At 36.5% G+C, this 23,107-nt stretch overlaps 2 protein-coding genes across 4 annotated transcripts in view; both read right to left on the minus strand.

Annotated features, from left to right (window-relative positions):
- Positions 1 to 7,640, minus strand: part of Nup153 (Nucleoporin 153kD) — a 48,099-nt gene extending 40,459 nt beyond the window's left edge. The window contains exons 1-3 of the mRNA XM_069841820.1: positions 7,429 to 7,640; positions 6,666 to 6,915; positions 3,416 to 3,583 (exon numbers count right to left, since the gene is read on the minus strand). Coding sequence (XP_069697921.1) covers positions 3,416 to 3,583; positions 6,666 to 6,915; positions 7,429 to 7,497 — 487 coding nt within the window. The 5' untranslated portion in view covers positions 7,498 to 7,640. The remainder of the gene's footprint in view (positions 1 to 3,415; positions 3,584 to 6,665; positions 6,916 to 7,428) is intronic.
- Positions 7,641 to 20,546: 12,906 nt separating this feature from the next.
- Positions 20,547 to 23,107, minus strand: part of LOC138710788 (adenylate cyclase type 2-like) — a 207,162-nt gene continuing 204,601 nt past the window's right edge. For all 3 annotated transcript variants that reach the window (XM_069841938.1, XM_069842018.1, XM_069842098.1), the window contains 2 exons: positions 22,411 to 22,535; positions 20,547 to 20,928 (listed from right to left, as the gene is read on the minus strand). In XM_069841938.1, the coding sequence (XP_069698039.1) occupies positions 20,692 to 20,928; positions 22,411 to 22,535 (362 nt within the window). In that variant the 3' untranslated portion in view covers positions 20,547 to 20,691. The remainder of the gene's footprint in view (positions 20,929 to 22,410; positions 22,536 to 23,107) is intronic.

Here is a 23,107-nt window from a genome sequence, read left to right on the forward strand (position 1 = left end):
AACCCCACAATCAAAAGTCGGCCGGATTGAAATCTGGAGATCGCGGAGGCCACATTTATCTTTTAAAAATCTGCACTTAATACTCTTATTTCACTTTTAAATCCAAATACATTAATGTATTTGCAATGTAATATCTGCTATGTATTTGTAACTAATGTCTTTTTTATGTCGTATATATGCAACTTCCATGTAATAGGTCAGTTTTGTGAGAAATATGTATGTAATTTCTATGTAATATATTTCTGTATGTCATATTTGTGTAATTCTTATGTACTATGTATTTCTTTTCTGCCGTGTGTACATTATCTATGTAGGTCTACTTGTAATATGCGCGCGCACGCACGCACACGCACGCACACACACACACAAAAAAAAGTAGGATCTCATTAGTACAATTTTCTAGGGACAAAAAAAATTTGAACGTCATATACGGGAAAACGTACTACTGGAAAAACAATTTTTTTTCTCATCTGCATTAAAAACATCATTTGAGCTGTACTTTTCTATAATGGCTGAAAGTGTCGTATTTTTCCATGATTCGACAGTGTCAGTATTCACACTTGCAGTCTCGTCTCGGAAACATCTGTATGTTAGACTGTGACGGTTCTTGAACCTTTCAATTCAACCGTTTGAAGCTTTGAAGTCTGAAAGTCCCATCTCTAGTGCTAAATGCGCTGTTTTTGCATAAACCACGGTGCCATCGATTGGTGTATTAGAAGTATGGACTTGTTTGCATCATTTTAGTAACACTTTTTCTAACTCTGGAAACTGATCCTCATATATATGTTTTCGTTTGTAGCATTTCCTTCTAAATACGCTGCTTCGATCATTATTATTATTTTCTTTTTGCCGACTATCGTTATTCAGTGTTGATGGAGGAATGTTGAGTTTCTGAGCAATATCAACATGCTTCATGTGTGTGTTCCATCCACTTCTTTAATTATGTTCCATTTTTCTTCATTCGTAATATGTCTTACTTTCTTCTAATCCATAGCATACAAACTTGAGGCTTACATACAAACTTCCACCAACAGTGAAACAAGTTACTGATGGTCCTCCTTCGTCTTCTTCTAACAGAAATGAAGTAGCAGCATGCTGCATGCCTGCATTGGTGTAGGCGGCAGAGGTGAGAAGATGAAAGTGGAAGAGAGAATGGATGCGCATGCAATATGCGATTATTCATCAATATGGCCGCCGACCACAAAGTTTGAATAAAGTAAGCGGGAGACATCAAACATGTAAATGGGTAATTTTAATGTATGTTTAATGGAAATGGGGCTGAGACTCCCAAAATTAGATGTACTAAACAGGAAAACGTAATAATGAGAAATGTACTGAGATTCCACTATATGTATATGTATGTGTGTGTGTGTGTGTGTGTGTCTATATATATGCCTATATAATTCAGGGACAAGAATCTTTCATATGTCATAAATCTACAATAGGAGACCAGCGAATAGGGATTATAAAGAATGGACACTGAGCGAATTTTCCTGTGTTTTGTTTCTCTGTGCGCCAGCGTTTAGTTCCACTTTCAAGCGCTAGAGGTTAGTTTAATCGAGCATACGCTAAGATAATAATTGAGAATAGAGTTGAGACACAGGATCCAAACATCGCCTACCTTATTGCATAATCCAGTAACGCTTTGCTTCAAATAAATTCAAGTTAACAGCTTTTCCTTATTTCTCGGTGACAAAGTAGTTATAATAATATTTTATATTTAAGATATAATAAGTTATATTATAAAATAATATAATACATTATAAAATTACGTATCGAATTCGTTTAATATTTGTATATAATATAATATAGGTATATGGTTTTACTTCTCGTAAGAGTTTTGTTTTTCCATTTTCAGCGCTATCAAATCATTACGTTGCGGTCAACGTCTCAACTCTCATTATAAAGGAACTCTAGAGTCTAGACATTGCAGTTAATGAAGGATTTATTATTTTATGGATACAATTCATTTTATTTCAGTACATAATGTACCTAAAAAAAAAGGTAAAAGTATCCCCGTAACATGCCATGAAGGCACTTGGGGGGCATGGAGGTAGAGCCCCATGCTTTCCATGACCTCGGCACTAGAATGAGGTGGTGTGGTCGGCACCACGCTCTGACCGCCTTTTACCCCCAGGAAAGACCTGGTACTCAATTTTATAGGAGGCTGAGTGAACCTTGGGGCCGTTCTGAAAGTTTGGCAACGAGGAAAAATCCTGTCACCACCTGGGATCCAACCCCGGACCTTCCAGTCCGTAGCCAGCTGCTCTACCAACTGAGCTACCAGGCCGCCACATAATGTACCTAGATGTATTAATTATGTGTGTTATATTTCCGCTGTGTCGACTGCTAGCTGGTGTGATGTCAGCGCCAACTCTAGGGAGAAAGCAGAATCTCACGCTTTAGCTGGCTTGAAGGTCATTGAAATCAATCCGGCTACATCAAAGGTACCGACGCGAAGTGTCCATTCTTTATAATCCCTATTCGCTGAGGAGACTCTCAGTATTGTAGGAAAAGGTTCGAGTGTATAATGTGTTTCATTAATTAATTATGACATATTTTAATAAATGCATCTTTATCTTAGCTCAAATGGTTTTCTCATTGCATGTGTTGGTAAAATGTGGTGGTTTCTGAAGTAAAGGGGCTGGTACCAGAAAACTGAGTTTTGTCTATCCATTTCGTTAACAATAATAACATCACAATTTCAGTTCCATGAAGTTTCTAAACTGAAATTCAACCCCTACGGTGACTGAGTGGTCAGACCTCCGGTCTGTCACGTAGGCAGCCCAGGTTTGAGTCCCAGTCAGATCTTTTCACTGAAAAATCACAGTGACACTTGTGGCGAGCAAGGTCACAGTTGGGGTTTTTTTTCGGGGTTCTCTCGTTTTTCCCCCTATTTGGCATCTACATCATTCTGTCATCATTTCTCCATTTCGTCATCATTCCATAGCATTCCCCGATCACCAGCTGGCAACACAAGGAAGGGGCTGGCCTAGGAAAGAAAGGGGGGGGGGGGGTCTGCTCAAAACATGGATATGCAGTGAACCTTAGTGTAGTCAGCCAGTGTGGGTTTGGGAATGCGCCTAGCTTGAGGGTTAGTGTAACAGATCGTAATAAGTCGCAATGTTGGGCCATAGTGCCCCCTTCTCCCCTACCCCGTAAATTCCATTCTAAACTACAAATATTTTATTTCTGCATAAGTTTCTTTTTTTTTTTTTATCTCGCATAAGTTTCTTTTTTTTTTTTTATCTCTTAATGTAGGGTACATGACTTACTACTCTTAATTTCACTTCAGTCGACTTTCTTCAAGATCCACGGTTCACAATCCATCAGTAATATCAGTGACATTACTGTACAGAATTTTAGCAACGAAATTTCTATATCAAACAAAACTGTAATGAAAAACTTTGCATACCATTCATCTTGCGCTCAGCACCAGCCAACATATGCGATGCTGTCGGCTGGATATTTGGAGTGGAGGACACAAGTTGTCTCGTGTTGATCCCACTTGGACCTGCCACAGCTCCATCTGTAGTGAAGTCATCTCGAATAACTCGTGATGAACTTGATTGCTGACTCGATCCTGTTAACATGCAAGTCATACTTCCAGAAATTAAGAAATAAAATTCAAACTCATTACCATTACTTAGGTCTAATTTCACATTATATTAACAAAAACAGTCATGAATTGCATAAAATATTGCTTAAACATGCTAGAACTCGAAGAAACTAGTGCACTGGAAGTTAAGGTGATTTTAGAAATGAAAATCGGCGAATTTATAAGGGATTTTTTTAGACATGAAGTTTAATGTTTAAGGTGTTATACATCAATGAGCCATGTAGTATTTTAGTAAAAGACGAGCATTTCTCCTAGACCAAAAATAAGCTTTTCACTTCCAAAATCACTGCACTAGTTTCTCTCAAAATTTCTCTAATATTATGTTGAATTTTAACACAAAAATTTCTGCTTTATTATATAAAAACCAATTCCAATTGCTAACCTAGATAAGCCTGGGTATTCTTAACGCACATGTCTGTGTACATCATGGTCTGATGTATTCCTTCGTTCCGTTATCATTCACGCAAAAAATATGACGAAACAAATACACATCCTTCTCCGCATCCATACTTGTCACTTTATCTCCATTCTGTACTATCTGTCAATCGCAAAAGCTTAAATAATTTAGCTACTACCTCTACCTATTACTAGCCACCGACGTGGCTCAGTCGGTTAAGGCGCTTGCCTGCCGGTCTGAAGTTGCGTTCGGGTGCGGGTTCGATCCCCGCTTGGGTTTTTTCCGAGGTTTTCCCCAACCTTAATGTGAATGCAAGGTAATCTATGGCGAATCCTCGGCCTCATCTCGCCAAATATCATCTCGCTATCACCAATCTCATCGACGCTAAATAACCTAGTAGTTGATACAGCGTCGTTAAATAACTAACTTATTATCTACCTATTACTTGTTCTCTCTTCCTTTAATTAGGAACCCACAACTTACATCCATAGCAGAGAATAGGTCCAAATATTTCCTAATTTACTATACATATACATAATACTGGGTGTTCAGTTCAAAGTGTGTCATGGCTTGCTGTATGTAGTCATGTGGCTAGTCGATGAGCCTAGAGAATTCAATCTTCCTACACTTCTGCAGAGATGTATTACCTATGTGCCAGAGAAGTTGCCTAGCAAGTACTGCGTTCATTCAGAAGAGTACTTACCGATACGTACGGTAATGCCGGTAGTGTCAGGAATGTGAACTGTTTCGAAACATGTACTGAAGTGAGTTTTTTCTTACTGTCGGGATATGTGGAGAGGGTTAAGACGATTACTTACGTATTTGTTGACATTAACTTCGACGGTCAACATGGACACGGAGCATTTGATTTGTATTGTGGAATGTTGCCGTACGCAACCGATAACAAATATCCTGGGTACGACTTGGCCGCGGAAAACACAGTTCGAAACAGGTTATGGTAGTACACAGACCGTACAGACCACCATCTGTTGCTACGACGTTCAAGTTATACCGTAGTTATACGTTCTCAAGTTCAGATTGAACGCCTTGATTAATAGGCAACTTCTCTGACACAAAAGCTGAAACTCGCTTCAAATTGCTGACTCATCAACAGTGACGTCATGACACACTTTGAAATGAAACCCAGTATTCCTCGAAATCATTGGGTCAAAGAAAGAAGAGACTAAGTACGACAATGATATTCCTATTTTTCTGCAGCTAACAACATTCATACACTGAAGCATTCACATTTCAAGAAAAACACATTGAAGATATCTTTGAAATATTACAATTTCTAAAGTGTTCATATCTCAGTAGCGAAAATATGAGCCATTATACTTAAAAGTATTCTTATTTTATATTTCAATAGAAAAACTTCATCTTTTCACTCAATTTCTCTAATTCAAATGAATTACAGCCCAAATAATATAATTAAATTCTTGAAGATTCCAAAATTGAACGGCGACGATTTAGATTAGGTTACGTTGTATGTAGTTAAGTCTGAAAACTTCTTACTCTTTAGGGCTAATTAAAATTCCTCAAAAGTAACGCCTACAGTTGCGTCATCAACGGCATTAAGAGAACAGCGAGGCCGTGTCTCAAAGCTGAGGTCTATACTACATACTAAGAACTAGCAACTAGCTGGCTTGTAAACTACAGACTAGAGAGCTTTGAACATGTATGCTGGAATCATTATCTTCTTCACAGACTATTTTTCTGAAAGCCATGAAATTAAGGTATAGCACTAAATTAAGAAGGCAGTGTCCTAATGCAGTTTAATTCCAAGTTATCAGTTATTTTTTTTTAATTCTAATTCTGTGTTTATGAACAGTTTTTCAGGTTTATGAACTGAACGGTAATTTCCTCAGACACTAGAAAAGAAACATAGGAAGATGTAGAATATGAGGGGCGTTTTCACAAAACTCGTTATCTACAAAATCTTCTTTTTTTTCAAGACAACTCTTTTCTAAAATACACAACTGTAGATACCGAGTTTTGAAAAATCTCTTTTATTTCAAGATGAATTTACTGATATACTTACCAAATTTAGCTTAATTCTGATAGCACCATTGGATTCTCCTGACCCAATAACATAAGGATACGCTAAAACCTCAAAATCGAAAAAAATGTAGATAACGAGTTTTGTGAAAACGTCCTCAATTGTAAATGATGTTCAAAAGATTTTTATGAAGATTACGTTTAGCTATCAACAATCGAAATATATGTGGAAATGATAAGGGCCTGAAGTATCACAATATTAAACAAATGTAACGCAGATACCAACAATGTCAATGTTCCAAGTTAACGTGTTATTCTACACTGAACTCACATTTTATTTCCAAAGAACCATCAGATTTCATCCAATTGTTAATGAGATATCCATGTTTGTTTAGTCTACAAATCAACAATCAAGCAAGCATTTTCGTTTACTAGCTACTACGGACTTGATTGCTATTTACAACGTAGCTTTGGATCGTAATTTCTGATATTCAGTCAACAATCTACAGGTAGTTCACTTCAGCTGAAAATGTAGCTTTGAGACACGGCTTTAGTCTCGTCTAACTGCATTTGAAGTCATTCACAAAAACGTACACTTACAAAAACCACGTAACTTTGTGGACATTCATAATCACAAAGAATTTAACATACCTTGGTCACTAACGATAGGAGACACTTTAAAACTGTTTGGAGGAAACTGTTGATTCAATGGAATCTTCGCTCTCTTTGACGGAGGAGCAAGAACTGCATTGGTGTCTTCATCTTCTGAACCAGAGTCATTTGAATTCAAGGCATCTTTATTTTGGCCCTCACTATCGACAGACGAGGTAAACCACTTGCTCAGCCATGTTGATTGTGGAAGAAGGTTTGTCACACGAGAAGTAACCTTCCTGACAAAAGACTGTAACAGAATACATAGAAAACATATTTATTCTGCGAAAGAGGTTACGTGTACAATGACAGTCTAAAATGTAATACCTTTATGAAGTTAAAAGCATGGTTATCCAATTAAAGCATGGTTATGCAGTTAAAGCATGGTTACGCATAACTAAACACATTAATAAATGGTATGTTAATCTACATCACAAAGAGCTGCATTGACCATAACTGTTATATACACAAATATCACTGTATGTCATCATATACAAGTGTTACGGGACACAATAGTATTCCTCCAATTCTGAGAAATACCTGGATCCGTTCCAGGCGATGCAACTCAACACGTTTATCTTTTTATCAACCTCCATTGCGAACTATAGCAAAAATGTCAGATAGACCATATTTATGTCTTACGAGTATTTTTGACTTTAATTCTTATGTCTATTCAAATCCTCTGCAAGGGGTCGTTATATTTTGCTACTGATCTATTTTCAGCATTACGCGCGAAGTGATGACTGCAAGCTAGTTTACTTACGTTGGAGACATCATAAGGTTTGGAAGAACGCAATTTCTTGTTTCTTACACTATTGCTTTCTTTAACCATAGTTTCTCCGTTAATTTAAACACATTTATGAATTTTGTTGTTTCATTCCAAATGATTTCCTGACAACTTTCTCTTCAGGTCGGGATAATATGGCGGCAGCTGCGTGAACTCCCGTTGGTCGGAGTCCACACGTGATGTATCTTTGGACCGGCATTCTTTGCAAATGAACAAATTGAATACCGAAATCCGACATGTACACAGCCTTCTCGAAATACATTTTGAATTTTACCTAGAAAATATGTAAGAATAATTATTTGCTTTCTATCATGCCAAGTGAAAAACTGTATATTGATAACACTGACAATTACGTAAAACGTGGATCATAATTAAATATGAATGCCAAACAAGAGTATGAATATTTACATATTTCATGATTCTATGTATTTCATCTCAATATCGTAAAATTACGTAATATTTTGAAATGGTACCATACAATGACGAAATATTGAATAGTAATTTTATTATACAGTTATGGCCACGAAGAATACGGAGTTACTGAATGAGTTAATTCAAAACGTTTATCAGTCAATCGATTTGTGTCTTCTCCGATGAATTTGGTTGGTACATGATATTTGTTCGATTGGCACTGATTGTATTCACACGTAGGCCTACATATACGTTCACTTACAAATTGGAGTCCAATATTTCTAAATGTCAGTATAATAGTTCGTGTTCAAAACTTTTCCTTGTTTGTACTAAATTAACTGATTTTCCAAACATTATTGTTGCAGGGAACTTATACTAATGTGGAAGGTTTTCATACCGGTATTTTTCTGGGCTTGTTCTTGATTAAAGAGAGTAGAATGCAGGGAGATGAAGAATCGAAATTCCTACAGTTTCCATAAATTTCAGCCAATTGGATTGATAATATGAAGACTTATTTTCTATTGTGTTACGTTAGTCATGTCGAAAATGTTTCATTCATTTTATTGTTACGAAAATTACGTAAAAATATTTACAGACCCAGAAACAAAATTTAAGCAACCTGAATTTTGTTTCTGGGTCTGTACCGGTACATAGAAGTAATAATTTATATTTCGAGTTGGTTTTATAGTATGGTAGCCTACAGTACTTGAAAATAATGTGAAAGCATCTTTCGTTTGTAAAATGCGAGGGAAATATTTCAGAGAACTTCCAATTAGGTTAAATTAGTTATAACATATCACTATTGTACAGACTCAGAAACAAAATATGGGCCACTGAATTTTTCCAAGTTCCAGTTATAACATACTGCGCATGCTCAGTGTTTTAACAATTCAGGTGGTCCATATTTTGTTTCTGAGTCTGTACCAGTAATGAAAAGCCAATAGTAATTCATCTGTTATTATAACACTGCAGCATGTTCGAATTTAACACATGTTACATTTCATAAAACATTAACAGTTATTTCTTTGTTAATTTCCTGCAATGATGAATGATTTCAGTATGTAAAAAGCAAGCATATCCTATTATTTGTACAGTTCCTCTCAGTTTTTAACGTAGAATGTTTAAATGGAAACTTCTTTGGGAAAAATGCCCCTTATCATTTCTGTAACACTCAACGCGCATCTTGCTCCTTAATGGAAGCGTGCCAATGCAACCCGCAACATATCAATTCCTTAGTGACAGCAGGCTGATGCAACCTGCAGCATATCATTATTGGAAAAATAAATGAAGTTTGAATATAATCATATAATTGCCTATATGTTGCATTCAGAATGTTATTAGTGAGTTGAGCAGTGAATGCTGCATTTGTTTGCTTGCACTGGTTACGATATTAATTAAAAGATGATATTTGTTTTATGATTATGCTTTCTCATCAAGCTGTGACCTACCAGTATTTGAAATCACATAACCACCAACCAATTAAACGTTCCACGCAGTTATAGGGATTCGGAAATGTTAATATTTTACTTTAAAATAGCCTAGAATCACATGTTTTCACATTTCTTTCTGATTACCAAATTCGAAACGTTTGAATAACTAAAACTTTAATTAAATAAAATCATCACCACCAACATGGCCAATATACCGTGTTCATTCTTGTGAATTGCAGTTACTATCATTACTATATTTTTTCTTTGGAGGGAAATTGTAGTATTCATGAATACTAATTTTTCGTTATGTTTATTTGTTTTTAAGACCGATGTTATTTTGACTGTTCTCATATTTCTTAGTTTCATTTTCTATCACTTCGTGTCCTGTCACTGGTTCTAAAAATGTTATTTCTCTAGCCTCGATGATGTAATTGTTGCTGTTTGACAATCTGAGCCACAAAGGAACAGTGCTGTTAATAGTGTGAAATCTTGAATTTTAGGTTCTATTAATTTATAGTAAATACGATTTTAATTTTGTGCTACAAAGAAATTGAAATGCATTTAATTTTGAGCCAGATTTCAATCTTCTATGTCGCCTATATTAAATTCCAAGCAATTCAAATCATTGACTCGTTATTTTTGCTAGAATTTTTATTCCTCCCGAAATTCTTGAGAACTTTTAATATGCACATTTTTTTCTTGTTATCTTCTGATGTTGCTAGAGCCATCTGATCATTGGCAAAGAACATTGTATATAATTTTATTTTTCCTATGTGAAACACACGTTTATTTTATCCGTTTTTGGATGGTGTAGTCAGTACAAATTGAAGACTGGACATATCGTAGAAAACAAGAGCTTTCTTGTGCAAATAGTAATGTTGCTGTTGTTGTTTTCTAATGCCAGGCGTTTGACAATAAAGTCATTTCACCTCTTTCACTCCAATATTTTTCAAAGATATTATCATGACCAGCCACTGAAGCACAGGTTTTGAAGTGTTCCGAATCCATTTCTTGGTTTGAGTTGCGCAATGGGCAGTTAGGGGACTGATATATTCCAATTCTATGCAGGTGTTTGGCCAAACAATCATGGCCTGTTGCCAATCTAAATGCAGCTACAGACGATTTTCGTGGTAAATCGGGAATTAACTGTGGATTTTGATGCAGAGAGTTCCATTTTTTCCCTTGGGATTGTGTTATCAAATTTTGTTTGTTGAAGTCTAAGTATGTAGATTTAATAAATCTCTTCACAGAGTAATACGTAGATTTAGTAACAGGTCTGTAAGTAGCAGTGCTGCCCTTCTTTGCTAAAGCATCTGCATTTTCGTTTCCCAGGATTCCACAATGGGATGATATCCATTGGAATACAATTCTTTTATTGAGTGATATTAATTGAGAGAGCATTTTAGTTATTTCTGCTGTTTGAGATGAAGGTGTGTGTTTAAAGACTATTGATAGAATAGCTGCTTTGGAGTCTGACAATATAACTGCATTCTTAAATTTATTGATGTGGCAAATAGTACTGTAACATGATACATTTTGCATATCTATGGGAGAAGCTAGGCTTTAAATAAAATTACAATGGGACATAATTTTTCTCAGTGGATTGAGCCAGGGACACACTTTTTTTTTTTAGGAAAAACTAATTTTCAAAGACATTAGTGCTTACAATCTTTTTTATGTCCAGTCTTGAATTCCATTGTCTTCTAAATTATTTTCAGTGTTTTATTAGTTTTTTACTTTGTTGGAATAAATTAAATTGTAAATAGGTACGCAGTGATTTTCAATATTTATTTTTGTAAAGGTGAAATTCAACATTGCAACTATGGGTCATTCCATGGAGACATGTCTGAAGCACAGATGTGGAGATCCATGTGCAAGATGAGAAGTAATTGTGCTCCAATTACACTGCCAATCTCTGCCAGTAGGACAGGATTGCCTTACTATCCCCATGCCACGAGCCTGGAAGATAAAGCTCTTCTGGAAGTGGAGAAGAAGACATGCCCAGTACAGAACCACAAATAGCCTGAAACCATCTCATCAACTGAGCTATCATAAAATCCCATAACACAAAAGATGGGTGCATTGTACATTATAACTTTGGTTCTTCTGGCATTGTTAATAACAGGAATTATCTATTTATACATTTGTTTATTAATTTATCTTTTCATTTACTTATTTCATTTTGTACCATTACATATTTCCAGGAGATGATCTATGTGTAAAAGAGACAAAATTTATATATGAAATCTTTTCAGAATGAAAGAATAAATTTTGTAAAATGATGGACTAGAAATCACATTGTAAGTACAAGTAGTGATGCCATTTAAAATTGTACAAAAAAAAAATGAAGATAAAATAATAAACGTATAATAAAAAGAAGAAAAGTTAGCTGTTGTTGTAGTTCTGGTCATGTGGCTAACGAGGACAGGCTAAGATGTGAATTGAAGTCATGTGGTTATCATGGTCTAGTCATGGCCATCTTGACATCGCCTAATATAAATACATGTTCAAAGTTCTGAAAAAACAAAGGAATTGCTATATTAAACTCATGTTAAACGTACTTGTTCAATGTTGGCCATGTTATGAGTAAGAATGTGATGTCGCGCCATAGCCTATCTTTCTCGTTAGCTGTGTGCTGGTCAGAAGTGATGGACAAAGAAGTATCTCCCACCACCATTTGTTTCTGTGTCACCTCCTTTACCAGCTCCACACCCATTTCAAGCTGCTGTCTGTTTGCTTTGAACATAGAGCATTGCAACTAGTGCCAGTGTGCTGTGATCATATTCCATGCACGATATGTTCAGCTGTTTCTATGTTAGGGTGATCAGACCTTTTTTTTTTTTTGCAGACATGCCCTCATTTTTACGCCTCGGTCCTCTGTCCATGAACAGATTTTTAATTTTTCAAAATGTTCTCCTCTTTTCGTTTCCTGAACATACGTAGGATCATTTATTATCAAAATGTGCATATATTCTTCTTTATTGACGCCTTTGCAGTTTGTAATGGCGGCATAACAGTAGTTTCAATTCTATAGATCTAGATTCATTTTCCGGGCTGAGAGGCCTGAGTTGCCTCAGGTACGCCGAGAAGAGTCTTGCGACCTCGGATACCACTGAAGATGTCTGCCGCAGTTGCAGACGAAATGTCTGGTATAAAACCAACCAATAGACCACGGCCTCTCAGCCCGGAAAATGAATCTAGATCTATAAACTCCGGCCGTGAAAGCCTACACTGCAAGTTTCAATTCTTTTTGTTGTACAGCATCACTATTGACAATAGAATTTGTAAAAGGTCAAAAATACAATTTTAAGGAATACTCTTGTCAAGAATTTTGCAATAGTATATTATGATACAAGATTGGAAAGTGCTTTTTACAAAATCGAGGAAAAGTTTTAAAAGCAAGCAGAGCAAGTTTTTCAATTTCCGAGATTTTGTAATGCATTTCACAAACTTGTATTGCACAACATTTTTTGCACGATCATATTTTTAAAATTGCAAATACAATATAATTTGTATTGAAAATTTAGAGCATTATTATTCCAAAGCCTTTGCAAAACTATACTGTAATGGGAACTATAGCCACGACACTGTTATTCCCAGTGTGACTCCTTCTCCTTGCTTACGTCTTAGGAAGTCAAGGCTCTATAAAGTCTAGGTAGGTAGTATCGTTCGCCATTTTTGTTCTTTCGTTGCCGAGCTACCAGACGGATCTATTTGCCACACCGTTAGATTGTCATGTCATAGCTCCTATGATAATAAATCAAATGCACTGTAATTCAGCAAATAATTGAGTGGCAAATAACATCCTCGTGTGCTTTCTGCAAACGCCAACGAAAGAGCCAAAATGGCGGGCGATTATATATTAAGTATTTATCCAGCCTTAGGAAATGCTTAACATCTTCATCAGCAAATCACAAGACGCACACGTTTAAATGTAGCCGACCTGCAACGTGATTGGCTACCGGAAATTAGAGCGACGAGACTATAAGTAACAATAAGTGCAGTGCAATGTGTCTATTTCAGTATAGTTTTATGTTATGAAGAATACTTTCCCTAGCAACAAATTTCTGTGTGGGAATTGTAACTTTCAAGGCCTAAGAACAATAGCTGTAAATACAATACAAACACAATGTGCAAAAATATCTATTAGAGAAACCTGAACTCTTGCAAGGAATATCGTCCTCGGGGAAGTATCAATGAACTTGGTATCTTTTATTTCTTAATATTCGTAAAAGTATCATACTCAAAGTATTGTATTACTATTGTTAATATATTTGAAATTGCTAAATGATATTAGTTTGTTATATCTATTCGTCATTACTTTTATTAGGTTGGTTCACATTTTGCTCCAAATGTCCTCTTTTCCACATCAGAGGATCTGGTCACCCTATTCTGTGTTGGCTTCAGGACGCATTTAGCCTCTTATTACATCAGTAGGATTCTGATTAGTCCTATGACAACATCTTATGTTATTAATAAATTATCAATAATTATACAGGGAGTGAAACAGTCCATCTATATAACGATCCTGGTCCACTGTGGAGTAATGGCTAGCTTGTCTGACCGTGAAACGAGTGGGCCAGAGTTCAAATCCTGGTTAGATTTTTTCCCAGGTTTTCCCCCCTCAAACAACTGAAGCAGAATTGCTGAGTAACTTTCACTTTTGTACGTCGGATTCATTTCGCTTCATTAAATTCAACTTCATTTATCATCTTCAATAGTTTCAGGTTGAACAGGAGATGTAGCAAACAGTATCGTAATTTACAGTATGATTATTTAGTCATGACAGTCGCTGACAATGTGCACCTGTGTCAGGCAAGTCCATTAAATTACACCAAGGGATGTTCAGATTAGTATGAGCAAATGCTGGGTAACTTTCGGTGCTGGATCCCGGACTCATTTTCACCGGCATTATCACCTTCATTTCATTCAGATGCTAAATAACCTAGATGTTGATAAAGCGTCGTAAAATAACCCAATAAAATAAAACAAAAAATGTTCAGATTAATCTGTTGCCTGCAGTCAGAGCGATCGGTATATAGCATTGTGTTAAGCTGTACTGCATTCCTTTACCGACCGCTCGCCCTTATCTCTGCTCCGGAGCTCTCCCCACTGCTCCTACTACTTCCCCACTTTCGCGTCGCTGAGCTGTCAGGACTAAATAATCGGTCTGTACATATAGATGGCATCTGTCTGAGGGGTTTGCATAATTTCCAGGGGGATGACTACGGATTAAGGGCTTAAAAATCCCAGTTTTATAACTTGCAACAACTTGTTACCCCAATATGTGAAGAGGATAGAAACCACCCCTTGTCATTTCAACCCCCCCCCCCCCCACCTTATTAGTGGTCAGCAGGCTTTCACAGTGAACTGTCAGACCTGAAAGCTGTGTAGCAAAATCGACACCATGGTGACTCACGATAACTATGGTAATGCGATCTTCAGGTCAATATAGGATGCAGTAGGACGTAGTACGTGATTTGCGAATAGATGACATCGACCTGAAAAGGCTGCAGAATATCGACAGGGAGAGTGGGGGAGGGTTCCTGTTCATGCGGACTCTGTCAGACCTGGATGCTGTAGCTGAATCGATAAAATGGCATCAAGCAGTGAATCACATACTCTCAGGAATGCAGTTCTAAGAACTTCAACAATCATCTCATAATAAGGAAGTCAGCACAATATGCCTCAGGCTGCACTGTAAGCCTTCGGGTCTCCTCAGAAAAGAAACAAAAGAAAAATACAACAGCACTGGCATATTGTCTTAGTTTTTTTCCTAGGCATAAGTTTCTTCATAGACATAAGTTTCTCAGTTTGCATTTGAAATACGTTTCAAATTAAAACTGAACAGATTGGCATTTTAGGTCAAAATGAAGGAATAGCCAGTACAGCATAATAAAATGGAAGATATAGGGCTCTTTGTTCCTTGCCTTTTGGGGTTTCCTGGTTTTCAAACTGAAAATACGGGAAATTTCGGAAATAATTGCCAAAATAGTTCCAGCAAGACATTATCGACATGTTTGACCCTTAGGAGCATCTTATATACAGTATAATTACGGAATAGTTATGTTGTTGTTGTTTTCTAATGCCAGGCGTTTGACAATAAAGTCATTTGACCTCTTGCACTCCAATATTTTTCAAAGATATTATCATGACTAGCCACTGAAGCACAGATTTTGAGATGTTCCGAATCCATTTCTTGGTTTGAGTTGCACAATGGACAGTTAGGGGACTGATATATTCCAATTCTATGCAGGTGTTTGGCCAAACAATCATGGCCTGTTGCCAATCTAAATGCAGCTACAGACGATTTTCGTGGTAAATCGGGAATTAACTGTGGATTATGATGCAGAGAGTTCCATTTTTTCCCTTGGGATTGAGTTATGAAATTTTGTTTGTTGAAGTCTAAGTATGTAGACTTAATAAATCTCTTCACAGAGTAATACGTAGATTTAGTAACAGGTCTGTAAGTAGCAGTGCTGCCCTTCTTTGCTAAAGCATCCGCATTCTCGTTTCCCAGGATTCCACAATGGGATGGTATCCATTGGAATACAATTCTTTTATTGAGTGATAATAATTGAGAGAGCATTTTAGTCATTTCTGCTGTTTGAGATGAAGGTGTGTGTTTAGAGACTATTGATAGAATAGCTGCTTTGGAGTCTGGCAATATAACTGCATTCCTAAATTTATTGATGCGGCATAGAAGATTCCTGAGACATTCACTTATTGCAATGATTTCTCCATCAAAACTTGTTGTTCCATACCCAAGAGATCTATAAAGTGAGAAGAGACAGCACGTAACACCTGCACCGGCACCTTGTTCTCTGGAGATCAAGGATCCGTCGGTGTATAAATGAAGCCAGTTTTGTGGAGGGTACCTAATATTAATTGTCTCTAAAGACAATTGTTTCAGTATTTCAGTGTTTACTTCTGATTTCAGTATTTCTTCTGCAATAGTTATGTAGAACTTAACATGCAAGCATGGAATTTATCTAAATGAGCGAAAGCGAGTTTAGTTATCCATGTGAACATGTTGAGTTGATATAACGGTCGTGTATTGTACAACATTTTATGGTATTTTGAATCGTATATCTTAAGAGAAAATAAAACAAAAGTTGTTTACTACAAATGGTTTTGTCTGAGATTAATTTGTAAATGGATTGCATTGAAATTTCTAACGAAATATGGTAGAAGCAGAAAAGCAAGCCAAAGAGCTATACCAGGAAAATTGCGAGATCGATATTATAAATAAGGAGCGGATTCTTATGTAATTATTCTTTTTGCATGTGATAAAACACAATTAACAAGGTTAAACATTCCGAACATGAAGTTTCAGGTTTAAAACCCGAATTTTATTTCACATAAAAACACATATTTTCACAAAAAAAAGTATGTAAATACATATTTTCAGGAAATGTATTATAAATACATAAATCTTGGAGATTTTTTACTTAAATATTTTTTTTACAAGAACTTTTAAATATTTTAAAACTAAATCAATTATATCACTCAGAAGTACATTATCTTTTTAAGAATCCTTGGTTGCTTCGTGTTTCTATGTGCTGTGTGGTGTATCCGTGTTCCATTTTTGTAATAGTATCGCCTCAAGTTCTGAGAACTGCTAGGCAGAATATCAATATTATCAGAGAATAAATTAACATGGACAAGAAGGAGAGCAACACATAATTAGGAATGTTTATTGTTGCTGAAGATGATTTCATTCCACGCTTTGTTTGTGAAACACAACAGATAAGAGCTCCAGTATGAACATTATTTAATTTAAACAAATCTCTCGCCTCTCGCTCATGTCTATCGAGTAAGGCAATATATCTTGTTGAGACTCCCTGTTATCGGGCTTCGTCAATCGATTATCCTTCAAGATATACTGAAAGATGGTTGTTTAAAAACGATTTGGCTTTCCTATTAGAAAATTTAAGTTTTTTGTGTGACACCATAAAAAACTCGAAACATCCAAAAACCTGTTGTCTGAAATAGGGAGGTGCATTGGAGGGTGTGCCTGTAGGTGAAATTGACGGTGTTTGTGTTTGTGACATTCCTCTCTTTAAATATGCACGTCTGACGTCCTGTGACGTGGAAAGGTCGTTTTCACAGTATAAGTCGTTGTTCAGAGATAATCAGCATGCATTTGTGATGGAGAATTTGGAGATGACCTTTGTTGTTCACTGCAATTCTCGGCCAACTACTAGCACTCAAGTGTGGTTGGTGAGTACCTAGTAACATTTTTTTTCAACCTAAGTAGGGTATTTTTGTCATATTTAAAAAAAAAATATATATATATATATATATATTTATTTTTAGCAAATATTTTCGTACTTTCTAGCACATAAAAAATAAATATATTTACATTTTTTAGCACATAAAAATCCGCTCCCTAATTATAAGGAGCTGTCACTATTTAATGAATGGCAAAAAAAAAAAGAAGGCTGTGAGTGAGATGTTAAAAGAAACGGTTGCGTAGCCCATAAAGTGTAAAATAAATATGCTACCCCGTTAAGTCGTACTTTACGTACATAGACGCACGTCTGCTAAACAATCTTTACGATTCAAAATACCATAAAAGTAATTAAAAATGAATCTCATAGCACTATTAATACTTATCACTTGCTTTGTATTCATTGAGAAACTTTTACAATTCAAATTTTCCTTAACAAAACAGGTTGAAAATTAATGAGAATTTGTCACTGTAGATTACACTTAAAATATGTAATTAGAATAACTTTCATAGCATCATATTCATATTTACCATTTAAATAAATAAATAAATTACGGGAGAAAATATGATCAAATACATGAGGCAGGAGATTGGTGAAAATGTGGGTAAAATACAGGAGAACCCGTACAATACAAGATACCTGGCAACCCTATTGCTTTGACTCATTATAAGAGCTGACATGTGACTCCAGAGTTTCGGATGTTGCTGCATCTTTTATTTAAGAAACTTCACACGCAACATTGAACTCCATAAAGGTCTTAAATAATCTTCGGAATATGTATGGTAAGTCTTTCTTGTGTTAAATTTTAACGTACCTTGTTAACATGTTTCGACCTATTTTGGGTCATCATCAGAACTGTCGTTGTTGGTGTTGGCGCCTCTTGTTTCCTGTGTGGGTGCGTTCGTAGTGTAGAGTCAAAGAGTGTATGTGTTTTGAAATTGAGTTGTGTGTTGAGAATATCGTTGGGGTGTGTTTTCGTGTGTCTGTATATTTCATATTGCTCTAATGTGTTGAGTTTCTGGCTTTTTGGTTGGATGTGCAGTATTTCCATGTCTGTGTTGATGTCTCTGTAGGCGTGGTTGGCATTTGTGATGTATTCTGCATATGTGGAGGTGTTTTGTAATTTTGTTATGGCTGTGATGTGCTCTTTGTAACGTGTTTGAAATGATTTGCCTGTCTGTCCTATGTAGAAGTTGTTGCAGGTGTTACTTTTGAGTTTGTATATGCCTGTGTGGTTGTATTTGTTTGTTTGTGTTGTTTGTGTGTTGAGATGTTTTTGTAGAGTGTTATTTGTTCCGTATGCGAAGTTGTAACAACTTCTACATAGGACAGACAGGCAGATCATTTTAAACACGTTACAAAGAACACATCACAGCCATAACAAAATTACAAAACACCTCCACATATGCAGAACACATCACAAATGCTAACCACACCTACAGAGACATCAACACAGACATGGAAATACTGCACATCCAACCAAAAAGCTAGAAACTCAACACACTAGAATAATATGAAATATACAGACACACGGAAACACACCCCAACGATATTCTCAACACACAACTCAATTTCAATACACATATTGTTAATGCAAGTTATCTTGAACCTTCTGAGCGGGGACAGAGGGAAGGAAGCGCGTAACGCGGGTGGAGCCAACTGAGTTGTTTGCGCATGCTCCGCAGCATAATCTCTTGTCAAGAAACATAGTACTATTTCCTTCACTGCGTACCAGTAGTGTTACCATGGAGCAGCAACCACAGGGTAGTAATTATGGTGAAATCACACCACCGTGGAGAAAAAGTAACGCTGTTATCCATAGCCGAGAAAGAGAAATTATCGCAAATATAATAAAATTAAGCGTTGCGAGGAGGAAAAATTAAACAAATATTTGCTGGAACCTCTTGCTAAGGAATATGAGAGAGCGGCTAAATACTCTGGCAAAAGTATTAGTTCCGTGAAGAGAATTAAGAATAATATTGAATTACAACCGAATGAACCTCACACTACTCGGGAACGAATAGGTATGTAATGTTTAGAAATTATTGCTATAATAGTTATGTACAATAGTGTGTGTACTATGAACGACATAATGAATTACTATTGTAAGTTATTATTTTCTTATAGTTCTACTACACATATTATTTCATTCCAGAATTAGGACTTGTGTAAAGTTGAAGTGGACGACTTCGATCAACACGTTATTCGGGATACAATCGAAGAATTCTATCGTGTTCAGAAAGTAGTACATTGTCTACGATTAAGAAGATAATTCCGAATGGATGATGCCATTGACGAAATAATTAATTTTGGAACAAGCGATGATGGCAGCAATGATTGGGATATGGATTGTGTATAATTGTAAATTAATGTAAATTCAAATAATAAGCCTGTAAAATATTGTTATATGAATATGTACATATTAACTGAAGGTGTAAGTCATGCAGGCCTATATAATGTACAGAAGTAGCTGTAGTAACTCCTCCATTGCCGGTCCCCAGCCCGGATGAGAGAGGAGTGTACACACGATTATATTTAAATACTTACTCATTACAGGTTAATTAAAGCTTGCTACGAAACTATGTTCTCCTCTCAAAATCGGAGTATCGAGAGAAGATGATGTCTGTATTGAACCAAGTTCTTTTACAGTAGAGAGCCGTAAGGTAAAAGAACCAACGTTTTCTGAAAAGAGTCACGTTACCCGAGGGAGGGGCATCCTTGCCGTGCATTACGTTGATGAGTACACGCCGTACCGAGCAGTTCCAAAGACAGACTTAGGGGATGTAAGGTTCAAGATAACTTGCAATGACAGTACACTCTTTGACTCTACACTACGAACGCACCCACACAGGAAACAAGAGGCGCCAACACCAACAACGACCAGTTCTGAAGATGACCCAAAATAGGTTGAAACATGTTAACAAGGTACGTTAAAATTTAACACAAGAAAGACTTATCATACATATTCCGAAGTGATACGGTGTTAAAAGTTGTGTAATCAAGATGTATATATCTTAAATAATATTTAAAAGCTTTATTTGTCTCTCTAATTATCTTAAAAATAATATAGTTGTAATGTACAAAAAAGTATTCACACATAATAAGTCCTATGCACATATATTTGTACAGATGGAATACTGCTTCATTCTCTTCAGACCACTCGGTTAGAGTTTCGTGTTGTCTTCATTCTGCTCTGTGTACCTTTCTTCGTAGTCTCTGCTTTCGCTGTCACTTATCTCAATGTTCAGCTTATTTCTAGAAGTCTGTATCAGCTCAAAGTTTTCATCGAAATGAACGTAATATGTCGTCACTAAGTTTGTGATGCTTTTCACTCTGATTTGACCTCGACACTCACACTCGATGCCAAGCTCCTGCAGAACTTTCGCTGTATTCTCTGTCACCTGCATAAAGCAAAGCACGTATTAAATATTAAATACCATTACAACACCAATAACATACATATTTGAGTCTCCTTGTAAAGTATACAAAGTGAGCACGGTATGACTATGGATCAGGGCCAAAACTAGGGTCTGTGTCACCCATGGAAAACATGGGTTCTACTTCTAATCCCTAGTGACAACTGTGTGTGCTCGTTATGTGCAAAAATGTGTGAACGATAACATATCCTTCGATGTGAGAAAAGGAAGAAGACTTTGACACAATATAGCAAAGACTAAATAACTGAATACCCATTGGGTGCTCTTTCTCTTTATTATTATTACTTCTAACCCCTATGGGTTGAGTAAGAAGATGTTAGCAGGTTTTATTATTCTACTATAAATTACACTAAATTAATGAAACTGATTTTAAATAAGTGTTCGCGTAGGCTTCCGCAGCTGGTGTACATGGTGTGTGGATAAGCTTCAGGGCTTCTACCACATTGTCTTGGTGTTGGTGGCTGACGTTTCGACCACTGTGTTGTGGTCATCTTCAGAGCAGTTGTTGGATAAGGAAATAGTCTGCGAGCTCGTATATATATATATAGTGGTCTCGATGGGGGGAGTACTTGCTGTGATAGGTCGTACGTTCTCCTTCCGGACATCGGGCACGGTATCAAGGTCACTCTTTCGGACCTTATGAGGGCCAGTATTTAATATGAATACGCCCCTTCATACAGACCTCAACCGGATTGGACAATGTAGGACCAATCAGATGCCAGAAGGAGAATTGCACAACCCTCAGTAACGGTAAGCATGACAAAGAAAAAGTGTATTATTTTTAGACCTTTCTTTTCCCTGAAAATGGGGTTAAAATAATAAAGTTGACTTTTCTACAGTGTAGTTCAGTGAGGGTCTCTTTCTAATATAATTTCTTGGCATTTTGATTTCTAAAAAGTACGAAATGTAACATTAGAACAATAGTAAAACACGTTTACAATTACACCAAATTCATGTTTACAATTACCCCCAAGCGATTAAAACTATGGGGTAAATGTAAACACGTCATAACTTAATGAATTGAGGTTATGGGAGATCTCAAAAATATTCTAATAAATGTTAACTACTATACATTACTCATAAAAACAATATATTATTAAAAAATAGCAGTGTACGAATAATTTCAAGGAAAAAATTGTTCTGGGGCCGGGTATCGATCCCAGGACCCTTCGCTTAGCGCGCGAACGCTCTACCGACTGAGCTACCCCAGGAACCATACACGACACCGTCACAATTTTTCCTTTGTATCCACACAACTCAAGTGAGCTGAACTCAACTATGAGTACACACAATACTCTGCGTGACTTAAATTGTGGCTTTCTGTTAACGTATCACAGTAACGAATGTATTATGCAAATCTGGCTTTCAGGTAGTAGCTCCCTGTAAAGTAGGTTTGAATAATTTCAAGGAAAACTTTTCCTCTCATAAATATAAAATGACATTCACCTGTATTTTTCCTGGTTCTCCTGTAGACTCCATCCGAGAAGCCATATTCACTGAATGGCCCCAAATGTCATAATGTGGTTTTTGGGCGCCGATCACACCAGCTGTCACATTGCCATGTGAGATTCCTGAAAGCATTCAACTTTCACATTAGAAACAGTAATATAATTGGATACTTAACAGTAGAAAGGTGCTAAGTGCCAAATTTAAAAGAAAATATATAGAATGGTGCACGGTTCCAAGGAGCATTACATATCAACAGAAGATTGTAGAATGTTATTAAGACCATCAAAAGATGGCAGTGGTGCTAAGTTACCGAGCTCTTTCATGAGAAAGGTGCAATGTGCCATTCGTTTTGATTTCCCTCTGTTGCTTATTTGTGGTGTCAATAGTGTTAGACTAGCAGAGTCAAAAAGTAACCGAACATGTGTATAAAACTTTGTTGCAGAAGACATATAACCATTTACACAACACCACTTTCGAAGTACGCCCCCTGGGCAGTGACACACTTCTGCCAGCGTCCATACCACTTCTCGAAACATTCCTGCAGCTCATCTTCGATCACTTCCCGCAGAGCACGCGTCGCATGAATTTTTATCTCTTTGGTGATGCAAACTGCTGTGCCTTGAGTAGGGATTTGACCTTTGAAAATAGGTAGAAATCTGCTGGAGCAAGATCTGGAGAATATGGTGGTTGTGGA

The sequence above is a fragment of the Periplaneta americana genome, chromosome 1 (genome assembly GCF_040183065.1).
Source record: "Periplaneta americana isolate PAMFEO1 chromosome 1, P.americana_PAMFEO1_priV1, whole genome shotgun sequence".
Lineage (NCBI taxonomy): Eukaryota > Metazoa > Arthropoda > Insecta > Blattodea > Blattidae > Periplaneta > Periplaneta americana.